Source organism: Barbus barbus (genome assembly GCF_936440315.1).
Source record: "Barbus barbus genome assembly, chromosome: 16".
Classification (NCBI taxonomy): Eukaryota; Metazoa; Chordata; class Actinopteri; order Cypriniformes; family Cyprinidae; genus Barbus; species Barbus barbus.
This window is the reverse complement of record NC_136744.1, coordinates 3,098,247-3,112,241: the sequence shown is the minus strand read 5'-3', so window position 1 is coordinate 3,112,241 and position 13,995 is coordinate 3,098,247. Positions and strand designations below refer to the sequence as shown.

The 13,995-nt window shown below is 38.6% G+C and overlaps 1 protein-coding gene across 1 annotated transcript in view; it reads left to right on the top strand.

Moving 5' to 3' along the window:
- Nucleotides 1-13,995, top strand: part of LOC306882073 (leucine-rich repeat-containing protein 1-like) — a 44,160-nt gene that overhangs the window by 5,445 nt on the left and 24,720 nt on the right. The window contains exons 2-4 of the mRNA XM_079436522.1: nucleotides 7,719-7,836; nucleotides 10,748-10,826; nucleotides 11,961-12,050. Of these exons, the coding sequence (XP_079292648.1) occupies nucleotides 7,719-7,836; nucleotides 10,748-10,826; nucleotides 11,961-12,050 (287 nt within the window). The remainder of the gene's footprint in view (nucleotides 1-7,718; nucleotides 7,837-10,747; nucleotides 10,827-11,960; nucleotides 12,051-13,995) is intronic.

Genomic DNA, 13,995 nt, shown 5'->3' with positions numbered 1-13,995 from the left:
CCAAGCCAAAAGCATGCAGACTGAGCTTGAGAAGAAGGGGAAAACACGCATCTTAAAGGCTGTTTCTTGTCAGTTTGTATGTGAAAGCTATTATCATGGAGATTTCCTGCAATCTCAGACCTCTTGTTTGGCCTAAAATGTGAGGAATGCTGTGAGGAGAGCTAATCGTGACGAAAGATGTGTGTGAGGGAACCAGAGTCAGATGCATGCGTCACTGCTCTCTCAGCAAACTTTGCTAAGCCTTTTTATGTGAAGTAATGGCTTGCCGTGTAGGGGTGTGCGACGTGTTGTGTAAATGTAAAAACAAAAGGCATGGTGCTCGCTTTCACTTGATGTAGCCTATTAAAATGCAGAATGCCTTGAAAATGAAGAGCGTTTTTCCAGATATCAGCACATTTACAAATTTGTTATTATTATTTGTTTCACTGCTGCATTAAAATCAGTAAGTTGATATTGATATAATCCAATCAGGCTTCAAATAATGACCAAGGGGCTAGAAAGGTTCATGTAAATTAGTATTTGCTGGCTGAAGGGTGGAGGAGGGGTGCTTCATTAACAGGAAGAACAGGTTCAGTGTTCCTCCTCCGTGATGTGTCCGCCTGATAACACGCCAATACCACTTGATGGGTTTGTCCTCTATAGATTGCTTTCATCCATCGCCTTTTATAAACTCTAGCAGGCATCGCAAAGGAAGTATTGAGATGAGTGCGGTGTGAACTTCAGAGTCTAAAGAGCTCTATTGTGTGCTATACCTGTTGCAGTCTGGGAGGTTTCTGTGTCTATTGTCTAGACTATTTTCTCTTCCTGTGCTGTACTAATGTTTTGATTACAGAGTGAGAAGAGAGACTGAAAACAAGAAGAGCAGCATTTCTGTTCTTCTCTTTTTGATAATGGCCTGTTTGTTATTCTGGAGTAGATTTCACATTATTTAATTTCATTCATAACTTGGTTAGTTGGGTTCCTGAAGGTCAGTGTAGGAGGTCAAGTGCAGTTGAGTAGTTCAGAGTGGGGGTTATGAGGCCTGATGCTGATTTTATGTGGAAAACGCTGACAGAATCCCGTCATAGAAATATAATTTATTTGAGTGTCATGGAATTTGGCCATTTTTAACTGGCACACTTTTGTCTACTACACATCAGAATCAGAATGAGCTTTATTGCCAGGTATGTTTGCACATACAAGGAATTTGTTTTAGTGACAGTAACTCCACAGTGAGACAGAATGACTGCAACAGGACAGGACACAGATAGTAAAAAAATTATGTACAAATATACAAAATAGCACAAATACAATATACAAAATAGACATTTCGGTATGTACAGGTATGTTAGGTGCAAATTTGAAATAAGTATGTGTATTAAATAAAAAAATAAAGTATGATAGTGTTGTGTGTTTCATGTTTAATGTTAAGAGTTTCTCCTGAAGTCCACGATCATCTCCACAGTTTTGAGCGTGTTGAGCTCTGGGTTGTTAAGACTGCACCAGACAGCCAGCTCCTTAACCTCCTGTCTGTAAGCAGACTCGTCACCGTCCTGGATGAGGCCGATCAGTGTGGTGTCATCTGCGAACTTCAGGAGCTTGACAGAGGGGTCTTTAGATGTGCAGTCGTTGGTGTAGAGGGAGAAGAGCAGTGGGGAGACAATGCAGCCGTGAGGAGCTCCAGTGTTGATGGTGCGGCTGTTGGATGTGAATTTTTTCCAGCCTCACTAGCCTCTGCCTGTCTGTCAGGAAGCTGTTGATCCACTGACAGACGGAGGTGGGGATGGAGAGCTGAGTTAGTTTGGGTAGGAGGAGGTCTGGAATGATAGTGTTAAAGGCCGAGCTGAAGTCCACAAATAGGATCCTCACATAAGTCCCTGGTCTGTCCAGGTGTTGCAGTGTGTAATGCAGTCCCATGTTGACTGCATCATCCACAGACCTGTTTGCTCTGTAGGCAAACTGCAGAGGGTCCAGTGATGTCCTTCAGATAAGCCAAAGCCAGTTTTTCAAATGACTTCACGACCACAGATGTTAGAGTCACAGGTCTGTAGTCGTTAAGTCCTGTAATCTTGGGTTACTTTGGGACGGGGATGATGGTGGAGCGTTTGAAGCATGAGGGGACTTCACACAGCTCCAGTGATCTGTTGAAGGTCTGTGTGAAGATGGGGGCCAGCTGGTCAGCACAGGATTTCAGATAGGCTGGAGTCACACCGTCTGGGCCTGGTGCCTTCCTTCTCTTGTTCTTTTTGAAGACCTGGCGCACATCATCTTCTCTTATCTACAGTTCAGGTGTGGGGGGGTTGCAGGAGGTGTGAATGGTGTTTTTTCAAACCTGCAGTAGAATTCATTCAGATCGTCTACCAGTTGTTGATTCTCCACAGTGCTGGGGATGGTGTCTTGTAATTGGTGATGTCTTTCAGACCTTTCTACACTGAAGCGTGTCACTGGAAGAGAATTGGATGCTTAGCTTGTCAGAATAATTCCTCTTTGCCACTCTGATCTCTTTTTTCAGTGTGTATTTGGCCTGTTTATACAAGACTCTGTCCCCATTCCTGTAAGCATCTTCTTTGGCCTGACAGAGCTGTCTGAGTGCAGTGAACCACGGTTTGTCGTTGTTATAAGTTAGATGAGTCCTGGTAGGAATGCACATATCACTGTTATGATATATTCAGAATAATTAAAACAGACAGCACAGAATTTCAAAAAAAGAAAAAAGTAGGGCCCTGTTAATGTAAAAATGTAAAATTGTTAATTTGGTAAAGTTTTAATAATTCAATTGATTAGACCTGATTATTAAAGAGTATTTAAACAATTAAATAATTTAGAAAAATTTAAACGTAAACCACACTATTTGGAAAAAAAATAGTTGTTAGGTTATATAAGTTTATATAAGTTTATATAAGTTTCATGATATCAACAAATTAATGTTTTTTGATTATTAAATCACGAAAGCTTCACCCCCCCAAAAAATGAAAACAGAAAAAATGGAATTTGGAAAAAAACTAAAGCAAATTTTATAAAACCCTTTGACAATTTATTTATTTATTTTCATTATTAGAGGATGTCTGTGTCCATGTACACAAATGTCAGATAGGCATTATTGTATTGCTGATTCACTGGTTATTTATTATTATTACCAAACAAAAACTCAAAACCAGCACCCTCATAAGAATTGCTGATCAAACAATGAGAGGAACACTGTCTCTGTTTTTCATGCAGATTGCCATAATTATCTTAATAAGCGTGCACTGAAATGTTCAAACCTGCGCTCTGCTCTGTTCAGTTGTGCCGTTTGACAGGAACAGCCAGTCCTGTGTGTTCCTGTCCTCTCTAGAGCGTTGAGCCTCAGACCTAAAGCCAGCGTGTACAGTGATGGAGCAAACTGCTCTCCCATGAGTTGAACTGTAAGGTACAAATCTTTTTCTCTGTTTTGTTCTGTTCCTCACAAAAAGCAATTGTATGACTTGAAAGGGCTTGGCAGTATAAATCATTATCCATTTTTGATTTCTAGAAAAGGGAAAGGGAAGTGGTGTGTGGCCAAGTTTGGTGACCCATACTCTGAATGTGTGCTCTGCATTTAACCCATCCAAGTGTACACACAGTAGTGAACATACACCCGGAGGGGAGCAGTTGGGGGTTCGGTGCCTTGCTCAAGGGTCTCACCTCAGTCGTGGTATTGATGGAGAGAGTGCTGGTTATTCACTCCCCCACCTACTATCCCTGCCCGACCTGAGACTCAAACCAACAACCTTTTTTCCTTTTTATTTCACGACAGATAGAAAATGATACATATCAGGATTGGAATGACATGAGTGAGATTTAATACATACACACGCACAGACATATCTTTTTTTGAGTGAAACATTTCTTTAAATCCCATCATTTAATTTGAACTGTGCATGCTAGTGGAGGAATATAAAATCATTTGCATACAATTTTTTTCACACTATGATGTCCAAAATTGCTCCTCTTTGTTCTGCAAGTTACCATGAAGGTCTTCAGATGATTTTGCAAACGGTGTTTGAAAAGCTGTGTGAAACGCAATGCATTATTTATTTTTTGCATGGATCTCAAAGAGCAGCCACACAGTTTTTGAAGTCAGTTTCACACCATTCTCTGCTGGCTGTCTAACAGAGTTTTAAAGTTTGCCTGAATATCCATTTCTTTCACACTTTTTCTTTTCAGTCTTAGCTTAGCTGGTGGTGGATGGATTTTTCTATCAGAAGAATTCTATAGATGTCATTTATGGACATTAAAGCCCTATTCGGATAATTGTTGTTATTGTAATTGTACGTCTGTGAAAATAAATTCACATAAAGCTCGTGGATTCGGATGGGGATTTATTCACTGTGGAGAAACGAGTTCTGTGATGGTGCGAACCCGGGAACATGGGTTTTTATTTTATCTTTGTTGTTATAAATAAGAACCAATGCAAAACATTGTGTGCGAGTGATGTGTGTGGGTTTGTGTGCATCAATTAAAGCAGTGCATTAAAGGTGCTGTATGTAGATTTGACACCTAGCGGTTGAACTAGGTATTGCTGCCCAAATTCTAAATATTGGAGAGGGTTTTTTTTCTCCCGGCCCCTCCTCCTCAGACTTGATGCACACGCAGTTTGCCAGATTGACGACACCAACCAGAACGAGCGCACATGACGATGACTGAAATTAAATGCGCTGTGTTTCCTGCCAACTGGCAACCCGGGGTGCCGAAATACAATTGGCTAAACTGGCAGTGGGCGGGTTTCACAAACCAAAACAGAGACGACAATCCGGGCTGGAGCGCACATTTTCAAAGGAGAATAACTGACTGTAGCATTGCTTTTCAAATAAACAAGTATGTTAACTTAACATGTTTCTTAAATATCTGCAAACATATTATGGTATTTTTATGCTTTAGTAAAGTCAAAAACTATAGATATAGAACGGTGATTAAACGGACTTGGAACTACCTGCGCATTAGACTGTTTTACTGCATACCTGCCAGCCAATCACAATCCAGTATTCAGACAGACAACGTGTTAACTTAATTAGTTATGAAAAAATAATGCGATTAAAATATTTGAACCCAGTTAACGCACTGGCCCCGCCCCCAGACCTGTACGTCATCTTACATTACATATATAGTTGACTGTTCACAAATACGATGCAGGGCAACAACTTCATATGCCCTAAAATTCAAGATATTGGTGCAAAAATGCCACTGTATGTCTCATATTTATATCAAAAGTTTAAATGTGATTTCATACAGCAGTTCAGGAAATAATAAGTTGATATTGTGTTATATTTGAAACACAATATTATGTGTGTTTGCTCAATTTTGCAGTGAACATAATACCTATAAAGCCACAGCAGAATTGTTGCGTGTCTCCGACCAACACAGCAGTGTTTAGTTTCTGAATGATTCGAAGGCCCATTCATAAAGAGAGCCATTTATTTAATTCCTGCATGAATCAGCCGTTTGAACGAATCGAATGAAGACATTTACCGACACCTGCTGGCAGTTATGTTCCATAGTTTTTGTTAGGCCATTGTAACTTAAATGTTTATGTGTAATAAATTTTATGTTCAATCAAATAAAATATTTATTTCTAAAGCTGCAATTTGTAATTTCTACATGATACTTTCACATTTAACACAAAAATCTCGGTCCCTGTTCCGGACCCTGGCTTGGTTTCAACTGGACTGCAAGGAGCTGTACACACCACGAGCACTCAGGGTCGTTTATGATAATGATCGTTGGGGCTATAATATATTTATCTAGAGCCAAACGTGCTTTGGAGATTGAGTTGAACATGCAGGAGGTACAATATAAGCGCTGCGGAGGAGATGCTGCAGGCAGGTTGTATGTTTGTAACGGGCTCTATTCTCCATCTGACTGCGCTGTTTTATGGGGTGCTTCAAAGGCACTTTTTTCCTGGTGTCAGTCGTGGTGCCAGTGAGAGGTGGGAGGAACTGAACAAGTAGGTCAGGCAGATAGACATGAATAGCTGATTACATCATAGAGAGCCATACACTGAGCTGCTTTTGCCAGGCCACTGGACATTAGTAATTACTAACCTAATAAACTAGTTTTAGTTTTTTTCTGTGTAAATTGATTGTGGAATATCTGGAGGTTCTGTTTGTAGCCCGTTTGTATGTCTTGTGCTTCTAGACCAACACATCAGTAATACTCATGTGAGTCAGTAGAGCATAATCCTCTCTAAACACCCTGTTGATTTGCATAGGCTGTGTTTGGAATAGCATAATAGTGTACTTTTCTTAATCTCTGCAGTATATACTGTACACAATTTTTGTATGCATAGAATAACCCACTGCATTGGCAAAATATGCATTATACAACAAAGCATACTGTATGGAATCCCCCAATGCATTGCGCTTAACTCGACTGCTTCTATGCAATATTGCATTCCAAATGAAAAATAATTAGGCCTTTTTATTTCCATGTTGATGAGAGAAAGTGTCACGATCATGTGACAGCAATGACAATGAAAATTATTTAAAAAAAGGAAAAGTTTTGTATACTGCAAAATATTCGTTATCTAATAATCTAGTGTTCCGTTCCATCTTGAACTGTTTTCATTCAAAGACATGAATTAAACTGGTGCAAAAATTAGCATATTGCATAAAACATTTGAAAATAAAGCACAGTTTTCAATTCCGTCCCACATAATAAATTACTTGTGCCTCAGAACAATTTGGGAGTTAATTCTCTGAACGATTCAGTGAGGTAATTATACCAAATCATTTTGATCACCGACGTTGGCTTTTCAGAATGACTAAAATGGTATTTTAGATGCACAATGAGATTGGTCTGCTTGTTAGGCGAGTTATCAAATTACATGATCTACCAGGGCTGCACGATAATGGTTAAATTGTTCATCACAATTATTATACTCAAAAAATATAAGTCAAGAGAGTAATGGTTTGCTCACAGATTTAATCATGTGAAAGAAAACAGACTGGCTGTTTTCCACTTTTACTGGAACAAACAAAACTTCTACTTGCAGGTTTGCTGGCATTTTCAGCTCATCTGTGCTTTTTATGTAATATGAAGATGCACGTGGTTGCCAGGTTGGGAAGACTGATTAAACAACTGGTAGCAAATGTATGATTTAGGAGAAACGTTCTGACTGGGGGGATTTATGTTGTTTATATCTGGCAACCACAACCATAAAAGTTTGTGGAGGCTTGTTAACAATGCAATATAATGCAAATGCCAAAATAAAATGAAATGTTTTAGGATAAATAACCAGCAGGTAAATATCACAGATGCAAATTTAATAATTCAAGAGAAGCTAAAATTGTGATCCCAATTAGAAATATGATTTTGATGAGGCAAAGTCATGATTTTTTTTTTTTTTTGCACATGCAAAATGTTTTTATCACAGTTTATGCATGTTTTCCTATCAAATAAAAAATGATCTGATTCAATTGTGTGCATAAGGTATTTTTATGCACATTTTATGATGTTAGCCGCATTTCGGCATTCCCATCCAGCATTATTTTATTTAAATTTTTTATATGGTATGCCAAAATAAATAAATATAAAAATAAATTAAGTTGATTATTTGATCATTTGATACTGCACATTACACTTTTTGTGTACATGTTTACTCTTTAATTTTTAAAAATCATATGTAATTACGTTTATAATAAAATTACTAGCACTAGTCCTGATTGTGCATGACTTTTTCAAACTGCAGTAGCAATTAATTGGTGTTTCTTGCTCTTTTGCAGCCATTTTTCAATTTAATTAAGCTGAGAAAACTTGGCTTAAGTGACAATGAGATCCAGCGGCTGCCGGGGGATATAGCCAACTTCAACCAGCTCGTAGAGCTAGACATCTCTCGAAATGGTAAGAAGCCCTTTGCTTTATCAGACCACTGTTTAATTACTGTACGTGTCTGTGAGAAACTTTGGCCTCCCGCGTCTCGCCCTTCCCACACGCTTCCAGCATACGCCCAGCGTTATTTCAGCAGCTGGGTTTCTGTGCTCAACAACTACGTACAACCTTTCAGCAACATCCACAGTAATTCCCAATATTTCTTCTGCTAGCATAGATGATATTTAGAGCTTTTTGCCCATATATTTAAAGGGATAGTTCACCCAAAAATGAACATTCTGTCATTAATTACTCACCCTCATGTCGTTCCAAACCCGTAAGGCCTTTGTAGACTGCAAGAATATTACCACGATCAACGCACAGAAACGTAGCAAGGACATTGGTAAAATAGTCCATGCGACATCAGGGGTTCAACCGTAATTTCACGAAGCTACGAGAATACTTTTTGTGCGCAAAGAATCAGCGTTGTTCGTTCAGCATGCGTGCCCTTTCTACTGAACGTAAACAACGCTGATTACATTGATTACATTCTGAGGTACTCTCCAACATGGCAGAAGATGGTAACTCGGGGAGAAGAATTGCTAAATAAATTATTGTTTTCTTTGCGCGCAAAAAGTTTTCTCGTAGCTTCGTAAAACTACAGTTGAACCCCTGGTGTCACATGGATTATTTTACTGATGTCTTCATTTCTGGGTCTGGGAACATTGCAGTTGTGTTGCTGTCTATGGAGGGTCAGAGAGCTCTCGGATTTCATCAAAAATATCTTAATTTGTGTTGTGAAGATGAACGAAAGCCTTAGGGGTTTGGAGCGATATGAGGGTGAGTAATTAATGACATAATTTTCATTTTTGGGTGAACTATCCCTTTTTAAGTATGGTTTATGCTCTGTGTGTTTACACACTGTCTTGCTGTGGAGGTTCCTCCCTTATAAATTGACATTGCATTGTAGTTGAACTCTGATCTCTCTTAGTTATAGCACCGTTTTTATGGCAGACACATAAATGATTGAAATACTGGCTTTGTTCCAAACCCCTGTAAGCTACCTTGCTGTCTCTGTATCTTGTAAGGAAGCATCTGAAATGGAACCTGTAAAGATTTACGGCTCTATTCACAGCCATGAATGCTACAGTCATGTTCTACAAGTGAACATTTCATTCAATTTCTCCATAGGGTTAATGTTCAATTTTGAACATTAACTTAACTAAGACAAACCTACTGCGAGCTACTAGGTTGTTAATCAACGGTATATGCTTTTGTTGAAACCATCAGCCAGCATTACCTCAACTCATTTTTAAATGAATCATGTTTAACAGTGGAATTCCTGGTAGAAAAACTGCATTACCCAGAAATGTTCAGCAATAAGAGACCTGTAATAAGGAAATTGCGGCAGAAGAACACCTAAGTCAAGTCAATATTATTTGTATAGCGCTTTTAACAATGCAAATGTTAAAAGCGTGGTCCTTAAGTGGCCTGACTACTCCAGTGAAGCAATGCAAATTTCCCTATGCTCTCTATGGGATAAATATTTTCGTAAGAAAGGCCTCTGAAATAGTGGGTATACTGAAATAGTAAAATATACTGTCACGCTCTATAGCACTCCTCCCTGGAAGGATACACCACTCACAGTTGATTCCAGCAGAATTTTGCAATAACATTAAGCTAACAATGCTGTTCTCTACTAGTATAAAACTGCATAGCACTCTCAGATGTTGAGGAAGATAGGAAATTGTTTTGATTTAAAATATTTTTTTAAATGTTTCATTTTTTAATAATTATAAGTAATGCTTTAATGGCATCTTGCATGTTTCAGTAAAGGATGCATGCTGTGCTGACTTAAAATGTGGTCAAAGGAAGGCTTCTTATAGGCATCTCTGCCGTAGGACGTTGCTAAAAAGAACATTATTTTGTGTATTTGCTGTAATGCAATGTGTTTATGCGGTTTAAGGTTAAAAAAACATTATTTTCCACATACTGTACATTATTGTTGCTCCTCTATGCTCCGCCTTTCTGAAACGCATCGATTTTTACAAAGCTCATCGTTCTGAGAAGCAAGGCGTGCTCTGATTGGCTAGTTATCCAGTGCGTTGTGATTGGCCGAATAGCTCAAGCGCGAGACGGAAATGTTACGCCCCCTTACCGTATTGTGATGCCGTGTCCCGGTGCGATGATCCAAAAGCAATAAAACCCATTTTGCATCCAGTGGGGACATAATTACTGATTATAATGATTATACTATCTTTTTGCGATGTGTAAACATCACCATGTCTGCATTTGTGATCGTAGAAACGCCAAACAACAAGCACTACTCTACACTGCTCAAAACTCACGTTTGAATCGTCAGTGGCAAGTTCTTTAAATATGAAAACATACTTACAGGCTGTGAGTTAGAAACACCAGACTGTCCTTGCAAAGTTGGAATTGCCCCACTTTATAGAAACAGCCTTTGTGCACAGCTGGCAGGCTACTCCCAGGTTCAGGAAATAGTCCTTCGTAAAATGTGCTGCACACACTCTAATATTTGGGTTGAACTGTTCTGGAACAGTGTTGTAAATACAACTTAAGCACTGATTTCTAATTGTGTCCTCTTTTGGAAGCCCAAACAAAATACTTTCTCTTTCTCAACGAAACACCGCGTCTCCAGGACATGGCTCCGGCGGCAGCAACAACACTACAGCCAGAATAATAGCTCCACCTTCTTTCATTGCGTATACATTTGGGCGGTGTTTTGCAAATCTTCCCACACCGTGACGTAGACATGTGGGGGCGTGCTTGAATGAGCCATTTTAGGGGGGCGTGGTCGAGTCTTAACTTTTATAAAGAATATCTCTTTGGTTTTGAGACTTCAGTCTTTGCAACTTTATTGTTGTAAGTGGATTAAATCTGTTTCCTCTTTCTTTTCTTTTTTCATTTTTTTTGTCCACAGACATTATGGAACTCCCTGAAAGCATTTCATATTGTAAAACCCTCCAAGTAGCAGATTTTAGTGGAAATCCTTTGACAAGGTAATTGTGCATTTCAGCTTTTGTGTGATATTCTGATCCTGTATGATTGCTGACATGTTTTGCAAAGCTCAATATGTGGTCAGGTCATGAAAAAATGCTGGAAAAGTCAAATGTTTACAAAAAATACTATAAGATTTTACGTTATATTAATTCGTGTTGTTAAGTTTTGATGTTGTTACCCTAATTGAATAAATAATTCTAGTTTCAGTAGCACTTTAGTATAGAAACCAATTCTCACTATCAACTAGTTGCTTATTAACATGCCTATTATTAACATATTGGCTGTGTATTAGTGCGCATATTCTGCATGACCATATTTTACATCCCTAATCCTATCCAATGCCTAAACTTAACAACTACCGCACTAACTATTAATAAGCTCCACATTAGGAGTTTGAGGCAAAAGTCATAGTTACAGGTTTGTTAATATCGAGAATTGGTCTTAAAATAAAGCGTGAGCCTAGTTTCTAGTATAATTCAAATTTAATCAACGAGACATTGCATCTGTGGTTAGCTGCATTTTTGTTAGTAGCTTGTAATGAAGTTTACTATTTTTATTTTTTATTTTTTATTTTTTAAAGAAAAGCTTGTGTGTACTTTATCTGTTTTACATTCTGAGTAGACTGCAGTTGTAGAGTAGCTCCTCCAACACTTCATCAGGTTGGTAATACTGATCCACGGTCATTTTTATTTGTGCTTCTTGTGGCGTGTGCATTGAGGTTGGGTGTCTTAATGGCATGTCTAATACATCATCTCTGCGGTTTATTGACGATACCCTAATAGCTGTGTTGTGCTTGGCAGGTCATGCGTTATGCATTAGCACTGGATCCACTTTGGCCCAGTTTGCCAATTTGTTCCCCCATTTTGCTGGATGTTACAATGCTTGACTGCTTCTGTATTCTCTGGTTATTTTGTAACAAACAACCATATGGTTTAGTTTACTGGCAGAACTTTCTTGTTAGCAATTCTTTGTTTTGTTCATTTTTTGAACAATAGTGAGTGATCATGTTTTGCTGGCGTGAGCATGTTCTGTTCTTTCACCTGTCCACCAGAGCAGATGCACTTTATCTATTATTCTCTTCTGACAGTCCCTGAGTGAACTGTGACTTGTACTTTGTTTTTGTTTTGTTTCAGATTGCCAGATAGTTTTCCGGAATTACGGAGTTTAACATGCCTTTCCATCAATGACATTTCTTTACAAGCACTTCCAGACAACATTGGAAAGTAAGTGTTTTTTTAATCTAGTTTTTTTTATGTGCTCTCCTTTTTTTAGACCAGATAATCTGGCTCTTTGTTTGCAATATTTAGAGGGATATTTTTATGATATTAAGAGGGTTTGATCTATGATGACATTCTCAGATGATCTCATGTGAAATTTGATCACTGTTGGAAACTGATGAAGACAGTCAGTCTTTGAGATGAACTGACTTCATTTGCCATATCCACCCTAGTTGTGGCGTCTTCCTTCTCTGTGTTGTAGGACACTAATCAGCATCAGAGATGGTTACAGTAATAATTAACCCGTGACTTGATGACTATTGCTGATATGATATCAGAACTTCTTAAACTTTTAGTCATCTCAGAAAATTGATTCCACTTTTTCAAATTTAGTTAAAAGCATTTATCCTCAGGGACATTTTGACATGTGCACTGAGACTGAGACAGTGGTTTCTGTAGATTAGTCTATCGGTGGGTGATTTCGACTATTTCTTTCGCTGATGAGTACTCCAGGATGACATATTAGCTGCTTTTCCACTGTCGGGCCGGTGCTTTAAACATATTATTTTAAAGTCTTTAATGCTGGTGTATAGTTGTTTATGAAATGATCCGCGGTGCTGATGCTCTCCAGATGCGGAGAAACTCTGCCTTTGTTCATAACCCCAGCTGGCCCGCTTTGGCCCGAGGTTTTCGTCAGGCCAAAAAACCTTGGCCTTTGGCCCCGAGGAAGCACCGACGAGGCACGATCAAGCCCTGGAAGTGACAGTGGAAACGCGACTGGCCCTGGCACGCACTAGCACGCCCGCTTTTGGCCCGACAGTGGAAACGCGGCTATTGTTTCCCAAAACCCACCCCAGAATGCATTTGGGCCTATTATTCAAGTGAACGTTCACATCACCTCTCACCATTGTCTCTGTAGTAACTTGGACTTCTTTCAGATTGAAATCTAGGAAACGTCCGGGTAACTTTAGTTTTTTTCTCCGTTGTGCGATTCCACGGCTCTCTTCATTTCCTGAGTAATTTCCTCTTCCATGCTTGTCGTCCCTCTATCTCACAGCTCAGTGGCAGTCTCTAGCAGCCTGAACCGTCAGAAAGTGCCTAGAAAAATCATTCAAATTCATTCATAAGGCTAGGCTAGTCCTTTATGACCAGTGAGTTGATTCGCTGTAGAAGTGAATCAACTGTGAGACTTAAACATAAAACAGTGTTGTTTGCCACTAACCCTTACTAGACACATGTTAATGACTTGCTGCTGGTGTGATGATAAATTTGTAACTATAGATTAGTGCTGTCAAACGATTAATCTCGCTTAATCGCATCCAAAATAAAAGTTTTTGTTTACATAATATATGTGTGTGTACTGTGTATATTTATGTATATTTAAATACAAACACATGCATGTATGAATTTCAGAAAAATAGGTTGTTTATATATTAAATATAAATATAAATTATATTAATATAAATATAGACATGTAAATAATTTCAAAATATATACTGTATGTGTGTGTATTTATGTATACATGATAAATAAATACAGAAAACTTTATGCAAACAAAAACTTTTATTTTGGATGCGATTTAATCGTTTGACAGCACTACTATCTATCTCTCTATCTCTCTCTATATCTATATTTATCTCTGTCTATCTCCATATCTCTATCTCTCTGTCTATGTGTATCTATCTCTATCTATCTCTATATCTCTATCTCTCTCTAATCGAAATGAAGGATTTTTGAGATTTTTCATACATTTGTGCCTGCCCTTAGCTCAAACGCTGAAAGTGGGGGCAAAAAGGATTTCTATTTTTCTTGTCGATGGTTTAATCTGGCTCAGTGGAGAGGACAGAGGCAGAATGATTTGGCCAGTGAGGAGATCTTTTTCAGTGAGCAGATATTTTTTATAGAGATCAGTGATAGCTGACTTTTCTCCTCCGTGCCATCCTCTCAGTAA